Source organism: Oncorhynchus tshawytscha, linkage group LG06, assembly GCF_018296145.1.
Source record: "Oncorhynchus tshawytscha isolate Ot180627B linkage group LG06, Otsh_v2.0, whole genome shotgun sequence".
NCBI lineage: Eukaryota > Metazoa > Chordata > Actinopteri > Salmoniformes > Salmonidae > Oncorhynchus > Oncorhynchus tshawytscha.
Genome location: NC_056434.1, coordinates 16,543,697 through 16,565,995, shown reverse-complemented (window position 1 = coordinate 16,565,995; position 22,299 = coordinate 16,543,697). Strand labels below are relative to the sequence as shown.

The 22,299-nt window shown below is 41.4% G+C and overlaps 1 protein-coding gene across 5 annotated transcripts in view; it reads right to left on the bottom strand.

Annotated features, from left to right (window-relative positions):
• Positions 1 to 22,299, bottom strand: part of LOC112252129 (cAMP-specific 3',5'-cyclic phosphodiesterase 4C) — a 172,534-nt gene that overhangs the window by 124,610 nt on the left and 25,625 nt on the right. For 3 of the 5 annotated variants that reach the window (XM_042323023.1, XM_024423099.2, XM_024423100.2), the window contains one exon: positions 21,758 to 21,960. In XM_042323023.1, the coding sequence (XP_042178957.1) occupies positions 21,758 to 21,960 (203 nt within the window). Of the gene's footprint in view, positions 1 to 18,317; positions 19,562 to 21,757; positions 21,961 to 22,299 lie in introns of those variants that run through there. The other 2 variants (XM_024423098.2, XM_024423101.2) reach the window with 2 other exon arrangements.

Below are 22,299 nucleotides of genomic sequence, written 5' to 3'. Positions count from 1 at the left end.
GTTTTTGGTTGGATAGGTTTCTCAATTTCTTTCTAGTTTTTTGCATTCATCAATCCATTTGTCATTGTTGTTCATTTTCTTAGGTTGTCTGCTTGAAATTTGTAGATTTGATAGGGAAGCTGAAAGGTCAAATATACTGTTTAGGCTTTCTACTGTCAAATGTCACTATTACAGTGAAATGTTTTGTCCCCAGGAAGTTGTCAAGAAAGGGATTGAATTTGTTGTTTCCTATTTGTTTTGGGGTATGTTTTTACACCACTTTCCTTCCATATATAGCATTTCTTAATATTGTGCAGTTCATTTTGCTTTGATGCCTCATGATTGAGTATTGCTCTGTTCAGGTAGACTGATTTTGCTGTGACCTGAATGGGGTGTTAGTGGGCTGACTGAACGCTCTGAGATACTCTGGGTTGAGGTCAGTGATAAAGTAATCTACAGTACTACTGCCAAGGGATGAGCTGTAGGTGTACCTACCATAGGAGTCTTCTTGAAGCCTACCATTGACTATGTACAGACCCAGCTTCCGACAGAGTTGCAGGAGTTGTGACCTATTTTTTTATGGTTGTTTTGTCATAGTTGTGTCAAGGGGCCATATTTGGGAGAGAATACGGTCACCTCTATGGTAGGTGTTTGTCCCCCTGCGTTCTGAGAGGTTCAGCATCTTGTCCAGTTCTGGCATTTACATCACCACAGACTAGTACATGTCCCTGGGCTTGGAAATGGTGGATCTCCCCCTCTTGGATGGAGAAGCTGTTATCGTTAAAGTATGGGGATTATATCGGGGGGGATATAGGTAGCACACAAGGACATTTTTGCTTCTACACCTGCATTGCTTGCTGTTTGGGGTTTTAGGCTGGGTTTCTGTACAGCACTGAGATATCAGCTGATGTACGAAGGGCTATATAAATACATTTGATTTGATTTCTCTGTTGAGATTAATTTCTAGCCAGATGTAAAATGTTCCTGTTTGACTAATTTAACAGAGTAGGTTAGGTCTGCTCTACACCAAGTTAGCATATCCCCAGGGTCTTTCCCTGTTTTACACCAGGTGGTTTAGTGGATGGGACCTAGAGGGCAACCAGTGGGTCCATCTCCTCTATACCATGTTTCTTGTAGGATGACAACGTCTGTATTTCCAATTTCTTTGATGAAGTTTGCGTTCCTGCTCTTTAGACCAAAGGCAGATGACCTCAGACCTTGTATATTCCAGAATGAGATAGTAAAAGTTGTGTGTTCCATAGTGTCTAGTGTTTTTGTGTGGTTTAAGCCGGACATTGCAGTACGTGTGAGCAGAGCATGTTGAGCATCTGATACATACCTCTTAGGTCGCAAGATGGGGCTTGGGGGGTGCATTAGTGGGGGTTGGGCCTGTTGCTCTGCTCACTGCCTGGGCATATGTGCAGCTGTCATCTCTCTCTCGTATTGTCTTTCTCTAAGTCAACTACTGACCACATGTTATTCACTGCAGTGCTAGCCAGATGTAGCTTATGCTTTCAGTACTATTCATTCTCTTATCCCTTGATTGGGTGGACAACAAGTCAGTTCATGCAACAACAGCAAAAAAATGGTAGTACATTTTTTTATAAAATGCTGCAAGAGCTCTGATAGGTTGGAGGACGTCCTCCGGAACTTCATAATTACTGTGTAAGTCTATGGAAGGGGGTGAGAACCATGATCCTCTTTGTATTGAAGTCAATGTACCCAGAGGAGGATGGAAACTAGCTGTTCTCCGGCTGCACCATGGTGCTACCCTACAGAGTGCTGTTGAGGCTACTGTAGACCTTCATTGCAAAACAGTTTGTTTTAATAAATTATCTAGTGATGTGAATATATTTAGTATAGTTTTTTGGGGGGGTTACCCCCTTTTTCGATCTGTGTCATCGCTGCAACTCCCCAACGGGCTTCAGGAGGCAAAGGTCGAGTCATGCGTCCTCCGAAACATGATCCGCCAAACCGCGTTTCTTAACACCCGCCCGCTTAACCCATATTTAGTATTGTTTTATTAAAAAATGATTACTTTTATGTTTTGCTATTTTTATTTTTCAGAAATTCAAATGGGGATGGTCCTCTCCTTCCTCCTCTGTGGATTCTCCACTGGTGTATCCAATATGCATCTGTAACAGTAACTTTAGACCGTCCCCTCGCCCATACCCGGGCGCGAACCAGGGACCTTCTGCACACAACAACAGTCACCCACGAAGCATCGTTACCCATCGCTCCACAAAAGCCGCGGCCCTTGCAGAGCAAGGGAAACTACTACTTCAAGGTCTCAGAGCAAGTGACGTCACCGATTGAAACGCTATTTAGCGCGCACCACCGCTAACTAAGCTAGCGTTTCACATCCGTTACACATGAATAGAATGTAGTATGTGATTGGATTGACTACAGTATAAAAAGTACTACAGTATAAAAAGCCTCTGATCAAATCTACTTTCACTATTGCCCTTTGAGGACAGAAAATAGTTCCCTATTTGGTTGCGAATGCTGTATATCCTTCTAGACATCGACAGGATAATTAAGCAATAAGGCCGGGGGGGTGTGGTATCAGCCCAATATACCACTACTAAGGGCTGCTCTCTGCACGACGCAACGCAGAGTGCCAGGATACAGTCCTTAGCCGTGGTATATTGGTCCAGTGGAGGCTCCTCAGGAGGAAGGGGAGGACCATCCTACTCAGTGAATTTCATAAAAATAATACAAGTGAAACATTAAAGTTATCCTTTATAGATAAAACTATACCAAGGGTTTTACTTTATTTTGACTATTTTCTACATTGTAAAATAATAGTAAAGACATCAAAACTATGAAATAACACATATGCAATCATGTAGTAAGCAAGAAAGTGTTAAACTGCAACCCTTCCAAGTCAAGTCAATGGATGTGTCACGGTCTGTCACCTTGAATACTCCAATGTGTCTCTAGACCTGTGCATCGACGTTATAAACTTTCATTTGTAGGCTAGTTTGTAGCAACCTCATGATGCGTATAGGGCCAATTCGAGTATCATGTAGTAGCCTAAACCTATCGATGTTATATTGAATGGAATATGAATGACCGTCATCCAATATGCTGTAATAGAGATAAGGCCATGCTAAAAAAATGTCCTCCCTAATCTTAAACATCACCGACCGCCACTGTATTGGCTATATACCACAAATCCCACAAGGCGCCTTATTGCTATTATAAACAGGTTACCAACATAATTAGAACAGTAAACAAGTACTGTTTCATACCACGGCTTTAGCCATTTAGCATCCAGGGCTCAAACAACCCGGTTTATAATAATGATTTAATCAGCTGTTTTGAGTTAATCAAACTGTTATTATAACTCATGTCCACTAAATGACTCACGTGACACTTATTTCAAAACTCACTTAACTGCCACACAAACACAACAGACACACCATTTCAAAGACACACACCCATGCCGACATACACACAGCCCACACAGTTCTAAACACATGAACATATACTACTACACACACACAATGTTTCAAACACACAACCACAGGCTTACACAAACACATTTTAAGACTCCAAGTGGAGAACCTTCAGAGTGATTTGATTTTTGAAAGTTCAATTATGTTCCCTAAAGGGTAACTGGACAAGGAGTGTAAGAGAATGGTCTCAGAATGTCATGGAGCATTCGAAGCCCAGATGGAACAATCAAATAATAGTCAAATCCTCTCTTGGAACAGAGGGTCCACTGTATACAGTAAGTGGGTGCAATATGGAAACCTCCTCCTTTGGATAAGACAAGAACTTGGACAAAACTGAGCAAAATCCCAGTGCTGTGTCACTGCCTGTCAGACAGAGATGGACTAGACTAGAGCCTCCAAGCCCTGGCAAGGCTGTCCCTCTCATGGGTATAGACCTGCCAGAGGCCCAACTTGCAGATAAAACATTTGCATCTGTTATGTTCAGTGTGGATTTGTTTTAATCACAAAGGACTTGATAAAAGTAACCTACTTCTGTGCTTTTAAGTCTAGGAACAGGTTTAAGTGTAGTAAGGTAGTCGCTTAATATTTACCTTTTTTTAAATCAACGCTTTAACTCCCCTCTGACATACTTCGTAGACAAAACATTAGAAACACCTACTCTTTCCATGACAGACTGACCAGGTGAATCCAGGTGAAAGCTATGATCCCTTATTGATGTCACATGTTAAATCCATTTCAAAAAGAAGGATTTTTAAGCCCTGAGACAACTCAAATCAAACTGAGACATGGATTGTGTGTGTGTCATTCAGAGGGTGAATGGGCAACAAGTTTATTTATTTACCACGTTTTCTCCCCAATTTCGTGGTATCCAATTGGTAGTTCAAATCTTGTCTCATCGCTGCAACTTCCGTACAGACTCAGGAGAGGTGAAGGTCGAGATCCGCGTATCCTCCAAAACCAAACCCAACCAAGCTGCACTGCTTCTTGACAATGCCCACTTAACCCAGAAGCCAGCCGCACCAATGTGTCTGAGGAAACACCGTGCACCTGGCGACTGTGTCAGCGTGCACTGCATCCGGCCCGGCACAGGAGTCATGAGTTCGCGATGGGACAAGGACTTCCCTGCCGGCCAAACCCTCCTCTATCCCGGGCGACGCTGGGCCAATTGTGCACCGCCCCATGGGTCTCCTGGTCACGGCCGGCTGAGACAGAGCCTGGACTCAAACCCAGAATCTCTCTACAGCTAACACTCCAATGCAGTGCCTTACGCCACTCGGGAGGCGAACACAAACATTTTAAGTGTCTTTGAATGGGGTATGGTAGTAGGTGCCAGGCGCACCGGTTTGAGTGTGTCAAAAACTGGAACACTGCTGGGTTATCCACGCTCAACAGTTTCCCGTGTGTATCAAGAATGGTCCACCACCCAAAGGACATCCAGCTAACTTGATACTGTGGGAAGTATTGTCGTAAACATGGGAGAGCATCCCTGTGGAATGCTTGACACCTTGTAGAGCCCATGCCCTGACAAATTGAGGCTGTTCTGAAGACAAAAGGGGGGGTCCAACTCAATATTAGGAAGGTGTTCATAGTACCCAGTGCATATGTTAAGTAAAGTATGGTTATTGAGTTCAGAACATGTAGATAGTGTGTTACAAGACACTGTTGTGCATTGGATGTCATCACCAGAACACAGGCATGCTATGCCATCGCAGCCTTCACCATTCTGAAGCCGTATGTCAGTTACACTCATGCAGGAGATGCAGCATCTCCTAGACAACCAAGAGCACCTCAAAAGCAAAGTGTGCATTTATTCAGAAAGACAACTAGAACTATGGATGTGTCAGTGACCTTCCTTGCACATGGATCTGCAATGAGTGTGCTATTAAGGGTGTATAGTACAGGTGAATGGTGCAGCTTTGTGGAATTAATAACCTTTGTTACATCTAGAGAGTGTGTGCACATACTGTGCATTTACAAAAGTAAGCCTTTTTTCCCTACTGCTCAGATCATATAGTTGTTTTCATATAGATGATCATAAAGCAAATATCTAATATTACCATAAAATTAATGGTTAAAAAGTGACAAAAAGTATTGTCACACATATAATTCATTTTACAGCCCCCCCCCTCCCCTCCCCCTTGTGGTTTTCCAAAGCTAAAATCTGTAAATGCAAACTTTCATCAAATGACAAGGCAAGTACAACATCCATACAAAAGAACCATACAGTCAGTAGAATTGAAGCTGGAGAGGCATCCTTGCTACTTTGCTATTTGCCGCTAATATAACAGTACCACAGCATCCCTATCAGTGAAGCCTTCTGTGAGTAGGGACTTCCACCTCTAGCAACTCATCTCCAAAGAAGTGTCGCCATCTTTTCTGCCTCCCTGTGTATCCTCCTCACCACACAATGCTGGTGAAAACATCACCAGTGTGCTGCTGTGAGAAATAAAACCCACTCCAAATACAAGACTGAAGGCACAAGAGCTCTTAATTAATAACTTTTTTGCCATTGCTTTGATTACGCCACTTCCTCTGGGAAGGAACATGTTCCGGAGGCAGGCACAGCAAGGGTTATTAAAGAGATTTGTCATTCTGTGGAAGAGGTCCTCCATGCATCCTCCATGAGAAAGCCAGCTTTTGAAGGTGCTGGTACAGGGGGTTAAATGTCTATATCTAGCCTATCCTTTAGAGGAAGTAAAATGCTATCATCATTTGAGCCAACTCTGGGGGGTTGGGGGAAAGAAAATAAATTACTTTACTCGACTGCAATGAGGCACAACACATTTCTCTAATCTTTATGCCTCAATATGGAACTAAAATATGTCTAGAGAGTAGAGAGCTGAAACTGAAGCACAATGATTGCATCTTTCATGCAAGAAAAATATTCATCTTGGCTGGTATATCATATTCTAAAAATCAAGGTCCCAGGAAATATATTCATAATGAAATTGATATTCTTGTCACTATTCTTTTTATACAGCAGAGACAAGAGAAAGGGGTTGTAGAAAACAAAGCTGACCCATTGATCGCTATATGACCTTTCTCAAGAAATCCAGTGAAAAAGGTCACTGATCGAAACATCAACAAACCAAAAAATGTGCAGATTGCAATTGAAAACACAAGGTTATTACTGAATTTTAAGAGGAAGTATGCATGTGAGTAATGGGTAATATAACACCATAGTGCCTTCTCAGTATGTCAGGATGAGGTGTGATCACGGGGGGTGATGGGTTTCAATTCCCAAAGCTAAGGGGGAGTTGGCTCTAATTGACACATGCATGAACACTAGAAATAACATCTGCTGGTAACTGCATGTTACACAAACTACAATAATGAAACCAACATCTCAGAACAAAAGAACAGATTATATACAATGGAAAAAAATTAAGCTAACCTGTATTTATGGCTTCTCTAAGCAGAGACCATTGAGTAATTCCACATCAGTGTGGCCCAAAAATGTATGGGATCTTCCTGAAATAATCCAAAGAAAGGTCCTTTGGGGATGTTTGGCATACCTTTGAAGACTGTATGTATCCAAAACTATTATTGAAAAATTATTTATTAAAGTTGGTAAATTTGTGACATTTTAGGCTTTCCCAGGCCTTCTTTAAGACAATACAATGATGAGTCTGTAGATGCTACATAGCCAGTCTGTGTCATTTGAGTGGGCTCTAAAATATGAGTATACCATTTCTATACATTCATTTACGGATAATTTAAAAGAAACAAATAATAGCACCCGTTTTGATTTTGTTCCTTTTTAGACATTGTGTTAAACAATATACTCTACAAGTACATAACATTTCCAGACTGGGTTCTCTGTTAGTTCTGAAGATGTGACCCATTTTAAAACATCTAAATTGGCATTATAGGCCATTAACCAGTAACAGCCCTCCTTCAGAATTGCAGATTCAGCAAATCAACAGCAGAGGGAGTTCCCTTTGAATCTATTTTCCCATTCACTGGGTTGGTGGTGCTCATAAAATGCATCAGAACTTTAAAAAGTAGCAGAGAGCCCACTCTGGAAATGTTATGTGCAGTAGCGGTGTGTGGGTAAAATCACTGGGGCTGTCCATGGTTCTGTATGCGTGTGTGTGCGCGCAAGTAGAAAAAACATGTCGACTCACCCTACTTGTAGAGAAACGTTGATGCCATCCTCTCATGTAGACGAAACGGTCTATGACTGTCATACAAGACACACTTTTAGCTTTTGTTGTCCTGGGCTATCTGGCTAAAATTCTTGCTCGCTAGCCTAACTTTCTTTCATGGTGCGCCAAGACCATTCACAGTTGAGCTCACGCAGTTTAACTCAAAGCTGATTGGCTATTATTTTAGACTTTTTTTCATCAAGGGAGGCCAAATGTTCGCTGGCTTCCCTTGCATTCAATGCTACAGGGGGGCAACAATGTCATTCCCTTTTTGACCAGACAGCATCAGATAGATGGGCTACACATACAGAGACAGAGCAGCTCTGTTTCGGTCACTCGGATGCTTTTGCCGGTGAGGTACATTCAGCCTCTTGCGAATTGAAGGAAAATTGTGAAACACAGAGACAAAATATATATAATTGTATATATTTTTCTCTTAGTAAGTTTGGGGGGAAAGCGTGGTTTCTATGATATATATGAATACACAACACTGTGTAAATAATATTGTTTAAAACAATGTATAAAAATGAACCAAATCAAAAAGAGTACTTAAATTGTTTTTGTTACACTCTTACAAAAAAAAAAAAAAGGAGCAATCTAAAACCTAAAAGGGTTATTCAGCTGTCCCCATAGGAGAACTCTTTGAATAACTACTTTTAGTTCCAGGTATAACCCTTTTGGTTCCATGTAGAACGCTATTGGGTTCCATGTAGAACCCCTTTCCCTCAGAGGGTTCTACATGGAACCAAAAACAGTTCTGCCTGGAACCAAAAAGGGTTCTCCTACGGGGAACCCTTTTTTCTAAGGGGTTCTAAGAGTGTAGCTGGAGCAGCTGTGTTCAAAGCGGTTAGAAGAGACCCACTTCAGGTAAAGGACATGAGCCAGTAGCTCCAGAGAAAGACTGAAACGAGGCAGGATTCTAAAGTGACATAACACACCATCACCAGGTGTAATGCTGTGCTGAAAATGGGTGAGAAAGGAAGTCTTCGTATTAGTCATCCAAGCACTTAAATAAAGAAAGACTTGAAGAGAGGGACTGGAACATAAAAGGTGGTACTAGGTTTGGAAGTGTGATAGGGTGACCTCCTCGGTTATATTTTTCCCTTTTGATTGGAGATGATTGCAAATGATGTAAGCAAGCCGATGGCCTGGCACACTTATGAATTATGTAATTTTATCCTTCTGTTTGCAGGCGGATTGGATCAGCATGTCCTCTCGGGTTATGGGCCAAACAAATGCAATTACGTAGTCTGAGAAGTGTGTGCAAGCAAGTGAGCAGTAGATCTGTGTGTGTGTGTGTGTGTGTGTGTGTGTGTGTGTGTGTGTGTGCGAGAATGGATTATTAAGCTATTTTTAAAAATGATATCATAGTGCTGAGTGCAGGAATATTAGAAGACATATTGATATTGTTGGGCTTGTCACCCAAATCTTTTATCAGAGCTAAAATCATGGTATTGGTCAGGGTCTTGTTTATACTAAACACTTTCTGCAATGTCCCCAAAATTATCGTTTTGATGATCATTGCACTGCAATGGCAGCAGTAATGGGCATGTAATGATAAATTGTAATTATTTCACCTCTATAGCATATTTATTGCCTAACCTCCCTAATCTTACTACATTTGCGCACACTGTAAATAGACCTTTTCTATTGTGTTATTGACTGTACTTTTGTTTATCCCATGTGTTGTTGTTTTTGTCACACTGCTTTGCTTTATCTTGGCCAGGTTGCAGTTGTAAATGAGAACTTGTTCTCAACTGGCCTACCTGGTTAAATAAAGGTGAAACAAAGAAAAGGAATTAATAAATGTAAATGCACTGAAACATATGGGGGGGGGCATCTTCTCCAAACTCAATATGTAGAGCTCTCTTTGTAACACATAACTAATGCAGAGGCTGACTTATCGAAGGCTACAAGTGCCCCTTTCTGTCATCAATTTCCCTAGTCCCTACATCACATTTCATCTTGAGTGAATGACAGAAATAACCCCTTCAATAGATCTGTTCATGTACAGTATCTCACATAACTTCTCATAAAAGTTTGCGACACATATCCAATAATTCATAGTACTGTTCAACATATGTTGTTTAAAAAACCCACCATGACACATTGTCGGTGGAAGGGTTCAAGAATGATGTATATCGTTAAATAAACCTTAATGGTTTGCTGTCGTTGGAGGACATCCCCTGGCTCTGAAGTGAGCCTCTAATCTAGAAAGCAATCATCCCTCTCTCCCTCCTGCAAACAGAGGGTTCTGCCATTTCCTGTCCCCAGAATCACGAGTGTTCCCTGTTTACTCCAGGATTTACTCAAAGCAAACACAGCCGAATGTTCTTTTGGCTGATGCAAATACGACACGATGTCACTGATAACCCAGCCTGGATTCCATTTCACATCCATCACAAGCTCCTGGTAGGGCTGGCGGATTGGCCGATCAAAAGAAAGAAACACAAAAACTCAACAAGAGGAGGATGTCTAGGCTTTGATCTCATGTCGAGGTCTTGGTTGCAAATGAGATAATAACCTATTTTGGCAAAATAAAAAAGGTTGAATAAATGTTTTATTTCATTTTTACGATTTAGTCATTTAGCAGACACTCATCCAGAGCTACTTACAGGAACGATTAGGTTTAAGTGCCTTGCTCAAAAGGCACAGAGTATTCACTTAGTTGTCTCTGGGATTTAAACCAGCAACCGAAATACTACCTGCCGCCCTAAAAAAAACATTTTTTTATTGACAGACATTCAGTCCCCCTGACTTTTTGTCACGTTACAGCCTTACTCTAAAAAAAATCTTATTTTTTCCCCCTCATCAATCTACACACAATACCTCAAAATAAAAAACTGAAATATGACATTTGCATAAGCATTCAGACCCTTTACTCAGTACTTTGTTGAAGCACCTTTGGTAGCAATTACAGCCTCAAGTCTTCTTGGGTATGACGCTACAAGCTTAGCACACCTGTATTTGGGGAGTTTCTCCCATTCTTCTCTGCAGATCCTCTCAAGCACTGTCAGGTTGGATCGGGAGCGTTGCTCCACAGCTATTTTCAGGTCACTCTAGAGATGTTTCATCGGGTTCAAGTCCTGGCTCTGGCTGGGCCACTAAAGAACATTCAGACTTGTCCCGAAGCCACTCCTGCATCTTGGCTGTGTGCTTAGGGTCGTTGTCCTGTTGGAAAGTGAACCTTTGCCCCAGTCCGAGGTCAGGAGCTCTCTGGAACAGGTTTTCAACAAGGATCTCTCTGTACTTTGCTCCATTCATCTTTCCCACTATCCTGACAAGTCTAAGTCCCTGCTGCGGAAAAACATCCCCACAGCATGATGCTGCCATCACGCTTCACCGTAAGGATGGTGCCAGATTTCCTCCAGACGTGATACTTGGCCTTTAAGCCAAAGAGTTCAATCTTGGTTTCATCAGACCAGAGAATCTTGTTTCTCATGGTCTGAGAGTCTTTAGGTGCCTTTTGGCAAACTCCAAGCGGGCTGTCATGCGCCTTGTACTGAGTGGCTTCCGTCTGGCCGCTCTACCATAAAGGCCTGATTGTTGGAGTGCTGCAGAGATTGCTGTCCTTCTGGAAGTTTCTCCCATCTCCATAGAGGAACTCTGGAGATCTGTCAGTGACCATCAGGTTCTTGGTAACCTCCCTGACTAAGGCCCTTCTCCCCCAATTGCTCAGTTTGGCCGGGTGGCCAGATCTAGGAAGGGTCTTGGTGGTTCCAAACATCTTCCATGTTCTTGAGGACCTTCAATGCTGCAGAAATGTTTTGGTACTTGACACAATCCTCTCTCAGACTTCTACGGACAAGCCCTCACGGCTTGGTTTCTGTTCCGACATGCCTTTCCAAATCATGTACAATCAATGTAATTTACCCCAGATAGACTCCAATAAACTTGTAGACACATCAAGAATGATTCATGGAAACAGGACGCACCTGAGCTCAATTTAAAGTCTCATAGCAAAAGGTCTGAATTCTTAATTTTTTTTTAATGAAAAAGTATACAAATTTCCTAAAAAACTGTTTTTGCTTTGTCATTATGGAGTACTGCGTTCTTTCCGAATGAACTGTAAGGCCTATGGAGACACTGGTGTTATCCAGGTGACAAAGATGACTTCTAATCTTTTACACCAGGAGGACTCACCAGCATGTCATTTATGACTAAGAAATGAGCATGTTTACAGCTATAGGCTTCATGGTCATTTGACTGGAAAGGTGGGGTGTACAAAACCTGGCCTTCATTGAGACAACAAAAGGAGGTTTTATTTTTAAGTTTGCCAAGTCATCTTTGACAGGCCCATCCTTGTGAGTCATATTTGGTTATCCTTGTAAGCAGAACCATTTACGGCAGAGATGGGAAACTGTAGTCCCTCCTTTTGAATGCCCCTCGGATCAATCCCCCCCATTTTTTACATTTAAACACACACACACACACACACATATATCACACACACACACACACACACACACACACACACTGGGGAGAACAAGTATTTGATACACTGCCGATTTAGCAGGTTTTCCTACTTCCAAAGCATGTAGAGGTCTGTAATTTTTATCATTGGTACACTTCAACTGTGAGAGACAGAATCTAAAACAAAAATCCAGAAAATCACATTGTATGATTTTTAAGTAATTAATTTGCATTTTATTGCATAAACTCAGTCGGTGTCTAAAACTACTGTTCCGAGTTAGAGTAGTAGAATACACAAGGTGCAGCGCAACTACGGCCCCTCATGATGAGTTCAAATTTTTGGTAGCCCCTTCCCACAAAGTTGCCCATCCCTGACTTGCGTCAAAGTACCAATAGAAAAGCCATCTGAATACAGGCATTTATAACATCTTGAGTCATAGAATACAGAAACAAACAAGACCATAGCACTATTGCTACCAAGTACACATTTTGCCATGAATGATTGGACAACTTGGTAGGTAGTGAGTAAACACAGTAAATGTTGAATGTGGATGTCTAGACAGCTTCAGGGCAACTCGGCAGCCTTCTCTCACCACAAATCTTGGAGTGAGAATTGAGAGTAAGGGCTTTTGCCATGCTATGATGCTAGGCTGCCACCCCAGGGAAGCAAATAGCCCCAAACACATCTGAATCATTAGATGTCTTTTTCATCCATCCATAAAGGACCATTACACCTGAACTGATGGCATTTTGATTTCACTGCTTCATCACAAGCCAACAGAAAGAAGATGAAACAAAATAAACAATGACTTGGGTCTCACAAAGCTCTTGATAGTGTAGAACAAATTAGGTACATTAACTCCTAACCTTCACGTGACAATGAGAAGGATTCTAATCCAATAATTACATGGAATGTTTCCATGGCTATTGATAAAGAAGAAGACAAAATGCTACTAACACTTAAAACAAGACCTACCTACCTAAGCCCCTTACACAAATACTCTCAACAATGCAAAAAACATATATACACTTTGAGGGGGGATGACGTCTACATGAGACACCAAAAGCCAGTGTTTGTAGAGAAACTGCCCTGGTGAGAGCGACCCAGTGAGAATATCAGTACGACTCTACAACCTCACATCCTGACTTCACTCTCTGACAGAACACTTGACTTCCAGTCATTCCGACTTGTCTGGCTCGCGACCGAGCTGAGGCTTCCTCCTTAATCCCCGGTTTAAGGATCGGACCCTTTTTTCCCATTTTTGGCTAAAATGACATACCCAAATCTAACTGCCTGTAGTGGCTCATCCTACATAGTAGGTAGTCCAGGATACGTGCCAGTAATTGGTATCAAATACCAGTACATTTACCAGGACACCCAAATCAGTAATGCAACAATGGACATTTGCAGGTCACCCTATCAGAACCAGTGTTGGGGCAACGTGTTACAAAAGTAATGTAATCAGATTACTTTTATAAATAGCTGAGTAAAGTACATTTTAAAATTGTCAAACAATACTTTCAGAATCATATCACTACCAGGTGCGTTTCATTATCCGATCTCGACTTGTTTCCTCATTTAGATCTCGATCGAGCGGAGAAAGGCTGTTTGGAATAATGGCATGACAGCTGTAATATAATATATTACTTTCCAAGCAACTAATCCGAACCTCATAGCACTCATAATTTTTTATCAATCCATGAATATAACACTATAAAAGCTGCATGCTAAAACATTTTCTATGCTCAATGTTAACATTGGCTGGTTACATCATAAACCCTGTAGTTTTAATGCCTAAGCTTGATATTATTATACCTCGAAAACATATGGGTGCCATGGCAGCATCATCCATTGGATGGCTAATCCTTCCACTGCCAGTGGTAAAAGTAATTTCAAAGAAAACAGAGCTTCCAAGTAAAACAGCAGCTATCTGGACCACTGAGACATATGGGTCACTCTTCCCAGAAGAATAATTCACAGAATAATTGATAACATCACAGCCCAGCTGGGGAGCAGTGAGAGGGAGGCAGCAGCACGAACACCGGACTTAATTAAAGGCTCTGTTACCTAACAGACACCATGTGAACGGCATGGGGCGGCAGGGTAGCCTAGTGGTTAGAGTGTTGGACTAGTAACCGGAAGATTGCAAGTTCAAACCCTCAAGCTGACAAGGTACAAATCTGTCGTTCTGCCCCTGAACAGGCAGTTAAACCCACTGTTCCTAGGCCGTCATTGAAAATAAGAATTTGTTCTTAACTGACTTGCCTAGTTAAATAAAGGTAAAATAAAAAATGGCGACACCAGCAAACGGCTTGGATAGACAGCAGGAAATAAGCTATATTCAGGTACATTGAGGATTTTGGTCATTTTATCAGCACGACTCAATCGTCTAACAAACACCGTACTTAGGCCCTTATCCAATCAGAACCGTAAAAAGATCAATAACATATTTGTTGTTGCACTGTAAGAAAGCATGTTTTGATAAATGTCCTAAGCAATATCATGTTCAAAACTTGAAACAAAACGAAAGTGATACGCTTTCAATGCGCAGAAAGAACATTATTTTTTAGGCAAAGGCTGTTGATTCATAGGTAACCGCTCAGCCTAGACCCCCCCAGATCTCTTTTACCCAGAGCAGAAGACCCGAAGATCCAAATCACGTTCTGCGCATGCATTTCTTTATCCTTTACGCACAACTTTTGCAGTCACCCTCCCTTTTTATTTCCCAATGTCAAGTGTGAATGATAATTCTTCAAGTTTTACCAGAGTTACGTCCATGCAGCATTTTGTCGTGTCTTTGGCTATGCCGGATTAAGTGATATGACATGCTATTCTATAAAATAATTTCTCCGTAATGTAAATGGTAATTAACTAGAGAGTCGGGGCACCACAAAATAATATTTATAGAACTGTCATCTTCCGAATAAACTCAAAGACCTAGTCATATTTTACATCAATAGCCGTCAATATTAATCGTCATCTTAATTCAGTCTCATCTGAAAGTTATAAATTCTTGGTTATCTGCACGAACACTGGCTAACAAGTTGAACCAGCAATACAAAATTGGGTTTAATTATTTATTTACTAAATACCTAACTAATCACACAGAATTACACATACACATAATTAAATCATAACTTGATTACAAATTACATCATAAAGGAAAACATCCCTAGCGGGCGGAACAGATATGACAGCTGGTTACACAAAAGAAAAGGGGCTGGGTTTGAGTGAAAGAGTGGGAAGACTGAGGAACAAAGGGCGAAGCGGTGCTATCGTAAATACAGTATCTTATGCATTCTAAATTACCACCAATTTGGAAAAGGAAAATGCAATAAATATGTACTCTGAGCTGCGCTTCGGTAGGTTGGTGGTAGATGGAAGGCCGTGTTGTCCAACCAAGTCCTTTGAAGAATGTCTCTGGTTGTCAATTGGATACTTTGTAGTAATGTCGTTGGGTGATAGACTGAATACTCTGTCTGTTCCTTCCTAACCCTCGTTTGCAGCGGCTGTTGCTAACTCAACGGCTAGGAGGTATCACTTCTGTAGTGAATAAGAATTCAAAGTTCATACCATTCGCAACCAAAGCTCACGCTGATGTTGGCTTCGTTCTGTAGATATTATCTGAACCATTCTGACATCGGACCGTCGTCCCCACATCCTTGGAACAGAAGGTTATATTGTCATCAAGGCTTTATATAGGAAGGGAGAGGAGGGCGTGTTTGAAAAGTTGTATAGCCCATGTCCCTTCACAGGGGCGGGCCACTGATTGAGCAGAGCCCTTTCTTATAAAAACCCAAATCTCACATTTTAGAAGCTAAAATCACATTTCATCCCATCACAAATAATTTCATATTCAAACATTTAAATTGAACAACAATTCCATGTGAATCCGATAACTCTGATGTGTAGACTTTCCACTGTAGAGTTTGTTATCTTATCATTGATGAGAATGTCTCAGATGACAACCGAACTGACATCATATTCATTAAGTACCACCGCATATGTTCAATTGGTCGGATTACCAGAATATAGTTAATTTCCCCCCACCTTCTGATGTTCCCAGAATCTCTATGTTAACCAAGGGTTTTGCAAATGTAACATCAGTAGGGTAGAGAGAGGAAAAGGGGGGGGGGGTATTTATGACTGTCATAAACCTACCGCCAGGCCACCGCCATAACAATCTGCATGCCAACCATTTGAGTAATACTATGTTTTTTCAAAGTAGCCCACAGTGTTGTTTTGAACGTTGTAGCCTACAGTGAGATCATTTTGAATTGTGTAAAACTGTAGCATACCTGTGTTTACTTTCAATCAAAGCACATATTTTGCATAGTGGCGTGAGCTGTTGAGTTTTGGCCACATACTCGCACAATCATGCTAAAATCTCATAAGAAATTAGGTGGTATTTTTTGTCTTACAGTAACGTTACACTATGCTATTATATTCGGTTCTGTTATGTAGAATACCATCATTATGTGATCTTACAGACATTGATTCAGCTTTGATCTAACTTTATTAAAAGGAGCACATATTTATATATAGAGGAGCCTGAGTAGCCTGTTCAGTGAGCAGCCTAACGAGTAGTAATACATTTTTTTCAATAAAACTAACAAAGTGCTTCACATAATTAAAAAAAAGTACCAACAAATAAACATAGACAGGAGGAAAGAGAATGAAACAAGATAGCTAATTAAAATCCTACACTAAAATATTTATATATAGAGGAGAGACGCATTCGTTCATACATATGAGGCATCAGGGAGGCAGAATGCCAGAAGTGAGTCACTTCTCTACTCCTTTTAAAGCAGATATACAGTAGAGCAGAGGCTGTGCGTAAAGTACATGCGCAGAAGCTTCAGGACCTTTTGATGTCAGGGAGAGGGGTCCAGAGAAGAAGTCGGACCCGCAGCCACTCAGTACAATAAGCCTGTTTCTCTGTCTTTGATTGGAAAGAGCTTCAACAAAATACTATTCTATAGACCGTTCCCATTACTAAGAGTGATGAAAGATCATAACACACAAGACAGTATTCATCAGCAAAGTCAAAAGTATCCCTCACACCACAGTCAGTCACATTTACCTCTCTCTACCTTGGCCATGCAAACTGAGTCATCAGTGTAGGATAAAATGTCATGGGACAATTAGAGGAGAGACGCATTCGTTCATACATATGAGGCGTCAGGGAGGCAGAATGCCGGAAGTGAGTCACTTCTCTACTCCAACCTGAAGCATGCTGTGATGTCATTACCATATCATCAATGCCCAACAGTCAGCGGCAGTCAGTAGACAGCTTTCATGGCGGTGTGCCTCCAGAGTGGATAACCTCTCTCTGTTTACTGAGGTGAAATGAGATGTGAACACTGATGTTACAATAGTAGGCCCCGGTCATGAACCATAACTGACTCCAGAACAAAATGTTGCCGGCCCAGACAGCAAGGATCATGAAGGTCACAGGACATCACAGCTGAATGGGTTGAAGAGCTCACTTCAAACTGATTGTCAATTGAGGATGAGGACGATTAATGATTTTCTGATCTTATCTTAAAGTGACCATATGATTTTAGCCTACATATGGCTTGAAGAAGATTGATGGATTCAGCCACAACACAACACCCTCTCACACTGATAAGCCCAATATCTAGACCATTAATGAAAAGCAACAAAACAACAGGAAACATTTCCCTCAGGATCAACCTTATCATCTCAGTCTGCAGTCTCTCAGAGACCACAGAGATGGGGAAGGTCCCTTCACAATATCCTCTCACTTTTATTAGGCCAAACCTCTCCTATCATAGTCACACTGTCTTTCCAGGGGAAATGCTCAGCAACCCAGAGTGGTGTGTGTAAATTTAAGTAATGAAAAAAGAAAGGCTGCATACTACCACTCAAGTGCTTTTCCATGTTTTTCCTTGGTCTCAGCCCATTGCGAAAATGTAAATAGCCTACCATTGATCTCCGGACAGACAGACAAGATGGATGGAGAGAAACACAAAAACCCTTGAAACACAAAGAGATCAATGGTTCCTGGAATTATGCACACACTTCAATCAGCATAAGCTCAATACCTTTCTGTGTCAAGGGCTAAATCAGTGCACCCTGACTTTACTTCGCACAAAATCGAGTGTGGGGACAATATTGACATTCTTAAGTGGAGTTGTTTGTTGAAACACTGCTTTTTGCAATTGAGCACTTTCATCCCTCTGTTCACATTGTCAACTTTGGAAGTGACAAAAATTTATTAACAAAAGGAGATCTATAAAAGGTGAGCAAGTAGGCTAATTAAAACAACTAATAATGATGCATTACAATTACCGTTTATATAAGGATGGCAACGACATTCGTGTTTTTTTCAGCCCAGGGCGCAGCTTCTCCATAGTTCTGTTGCGAGACAGGTACGGCTCTGTATCGGAGTGAAAACGCTGCTTGAATCGGATGTGAGTTCTTGGTTGTCGCCACAAGTGTTTGGGTGCCTTGGCGGAACCAGCACCTTCTCTACTTAGACCTGTACACTCCATATGTTCGGTTGTTCCCTCCAACATCAGGAGGCTCTTCGATATAAACTTATTATGTGCGCGCTGTTGGCGGTGGCAGAGCGTGCTGTCCACTAGCCGAGGTGCTGAAACGAGGAAACGCTTCCTCACAATCGAAATGGAAAGTTCTTCTGCGTCAATATCGACATAACCCCAGTGAATAGTACAGCCACAAACGAATGATATCAACTCTTAAAATATGATATGAAACTATGAATTTGATCCTCTCTGCTTTCGTTGCCTTTCATCCATAGAGATTCATCCGTCCGCAAACATTTGTGTAAATCCTCGCGCACGCGCTCTCAAGGTATGTACTTATAGCAAGGCATAGAATAAAACAACGTTTTTGTCAATTTCTGAAAGCTCTCCAAACGAAAGCATGTCGGAGAGAGAGGAGCATCTATAGATAGGTGAACTCTCACTCCCCTGCGTGTGTTGTTGTGCTCTCATCCGCGCGCGTTTTATAAAGCAGTCCAGCCAACCGTTGGGACTGACGCGAGATAGGCTATTCATCACATTACCGAGTAAGCAACATTGACTGGGAATTCAGGAAATTACTAATCCCTCTGTGAAACAAAAATTTTATTTATTTCTGTTATAAACTTTGGACACGTTCACATTTTCTGTGACCAAATTGTATGTTGGCTACTGGTAATTGTAAATGAGTCAGCCCAACTCTGCTATCAAAAATATCACCTCCATATAGATCATTTCAAAGGAACTACAAAATATATTCAGCCACTCAAGGAGTGCAAGGTCAATGTAATAAAATATTTATATTTAAAAAAACGTGCTTCATTATTAGTATAGTACATTTTGTAAATAATAAACAGCTTTTATTGAACTGTAATTTCCCTCCAATATCGCTAGAATACAATTGCACTTGCAGTATGTTCTCTTTAATTTCATTAAATCCTGAAACTAATGTTGGCCTGTGGGTAACTGCAAAAATAAAGAAAACGCCAACATAATGTGTCTTAATAGGGCGTTGGGCCACCACAAACCAGAACAGCTTCAGTGCAGCTTCATGCCCTGTGGATGGGGGCATTGTCATCCTATGGGGGGGGATTAGCCATGGTAGCCAAAAAAATGGCATACCCTGCATTTTTATACATGACCCTAAGCATGATGGGATGTTAATTGTTTAATTACCTCAGGAACCACACCCATGTGGAAGCACCTGCTTTCAATATATTTTGAATCCCGCAGTTACTGAAGTGTTTCCATTATTTTGGCAGTTACCTGCATCTTGTAATGCTCAACCATAAAAGGCAATAACACTCCCCATAGCCCTGACATCCAGTAATAGTTCTTCAACAGTAATAGACCTTTGACAGTAATAGACCTTTGAAAGTAATAGACTTTCGAATGCATCCTGTATCCAAAAGACATGGATAATTGCACAACGTTTCAAATGAATTACAGAGGAATCCTTTTCTCTACCTTTATCTCTAGTTATGTGCATGTCACTGTGCCCTTTTCCTGGCATTGCAAACATTGAGAGTAGGAGAGTGAGACGGAGAGAGAGAGAGGGGTTGTCCAGACTGTTTTCAGAACTATGAGCTGAACATAAGTATGCCAGTGGAAGGGAAGACAGTAGCTGGTGACCCAACTGTAGTTTGTGACTACTATCATCTCCCATTTTAGCCAATTCAGTTGCAGTCTTTCTCTGTTAGGGATTTTTCTGTCATGACAGGTTTTAAAGTCACTTAATGAACCATAAACCAAATTGTTATCAGTTAAAACACTATAACCGTAGGTCTACCTTTACTTCTGTGAACTTTTATTATCCTCCCTCCTCATAAGGGAGAGAAATTAGAAAATATTTTAAAGATACAGTATGTGGGTTTGTTGTAACAGAATAATAAGACGAGGCAATATTTCTTAAACTTACTGAAGGCAAATAAGTTAATATAAATGTTGATATTAGTTGGCGAGGGTCTTCAACATTATTGTGTTTTGAGGCATTTCTAATATTTTTAAGACTTTTGCTGGTGGATGTTTTCTAAGACCTGTTTTTCCATTTGTTTGACTAGAAATCAAAGCTTCTGCTTATTCCTAATTTTAGGATGGAAATGGTTGAAAATGTTCTATATGCCTTAATATCTAAAAAAATAGACTCATAGCTTTCATTTGACACCAAATTTGGGTTATTTTCCATGGAAGGCCAACAGCAAAACATGCCGAGAGTGTATAAAAGAAAGGTATAGAGATGAGACAACTAAAAAAAAGAGAACACAGAGGACAGAGGAAGAAGAAAAATGTCAGACATAAACAGAGAAAGGGAGAAAGACATGAGACATAAATGGACATGGAGAGAGAAACAACCATCCAAGACTCTCCCCCTCCCCCATTTCTTCCCACCATTCCAGTAATTACCCGTCATTTCAAAAACAGCCCGCCATACAGAATCCTGCATCTTTTCCTGCCATCTGGCCTCTGTGATGCCGAGAAGCAGACTGTAGAACCATCAGCTCAAGCACAGACACAGTGTGTTGATTGAGAGGCTAGATGTAGTGCCCGGCCAAAACTAAATGTGGATACACGAACACAGACACACTAAAGCAGTGAGCTCCACTGACCCGAGGCTGGGAGAGAGTGAGTTAGGTAGCAGTCGTCAGACAGAAGGCTTTTCTTAACCCCCTCTGGGCCTAGAGAGATGCGGGATTCAGAGAGATTAAAGCGCAGCCAAGAACATGAAGGTCGATGAGCACGTACTTAGAGAAGTAGGGGCAGGCAGGCGTGATGGGAAGACGCTGTGTGAGTGAGTGCATAAACACACAGACATCTGGGGACAAACAGACACCAGCCACGCCCACACACATCCACAAAAGTTATTCAGACTCTGCTCCCTCAGGCTTGGCTGCAAGAATAGATAGATTCGAAAACCAAAAGTCAGTTGACAGTCTGTCCTTCTGAGATTACATCATATTTTCCTGAAGTGTGGAGTAAATTCAAACCCCAGCATAAGACATCAATATCACACAGTAGCCTTCTCAATGAATCACACTGTGGACCTCTCATGGCTTGTTGAGCACATGGAGGGGAGAAAAAGAGGGAGAGAAACAAGAGATTGTGAGCACTCGAGGGACAGAGTGAGAAATAAAGAGAGGCAGCTCACTTGAGTGAGTGTTGACAGTAAATGAGACAAAAAAACAAAGTGTGTGAGAGAGAGAGAATTAGAGAGAGATAGTTGAAAGATTAACAAGCTGCTCCACTGACTTGCAGTCGTTGATGGTTTCCAGGCTCGTGGCCTCTACGCCAGCCAGGGCCTTCCTATAGAGAGCTTCCAGGTGTAGAAGCCTGCGGTTGTCCTGGGCGTAGGTGGAGTGGCGCCGGGACAGCGGGGGCAGCAGCACCGTCCCTGAGAAACGCCGACGCAATGCATAGCTGGGGTTGGCCAGGGGGAGAGAGTCCCGCCGACTCTGTGGAGGAAATAAAACGCTACTAATCAGAGGACAGGTATTATGATCAATTAATTATATATACACACTGAACAAAAATATAAAAACGCAAGATGTAAAGTTTTGGTCCCATGAGCTGAAATAAAAGATCCCAGAAATAGTCTATATGCACAAAAAGCTTATTTATCTCAAATTCTGTTCACAAATTTGTTTACATCCCTGTTAGTGAGCAAAATCTGTTTACATCCCTGTTAGTGAGCATTTCACTTTTGCCAAGATAATACAGCCATCTGACAGGTGTGGCATATCAAGATGCTGATTAAACAGCATGATCATTACACAAGGGCACCTTGTGCTGGG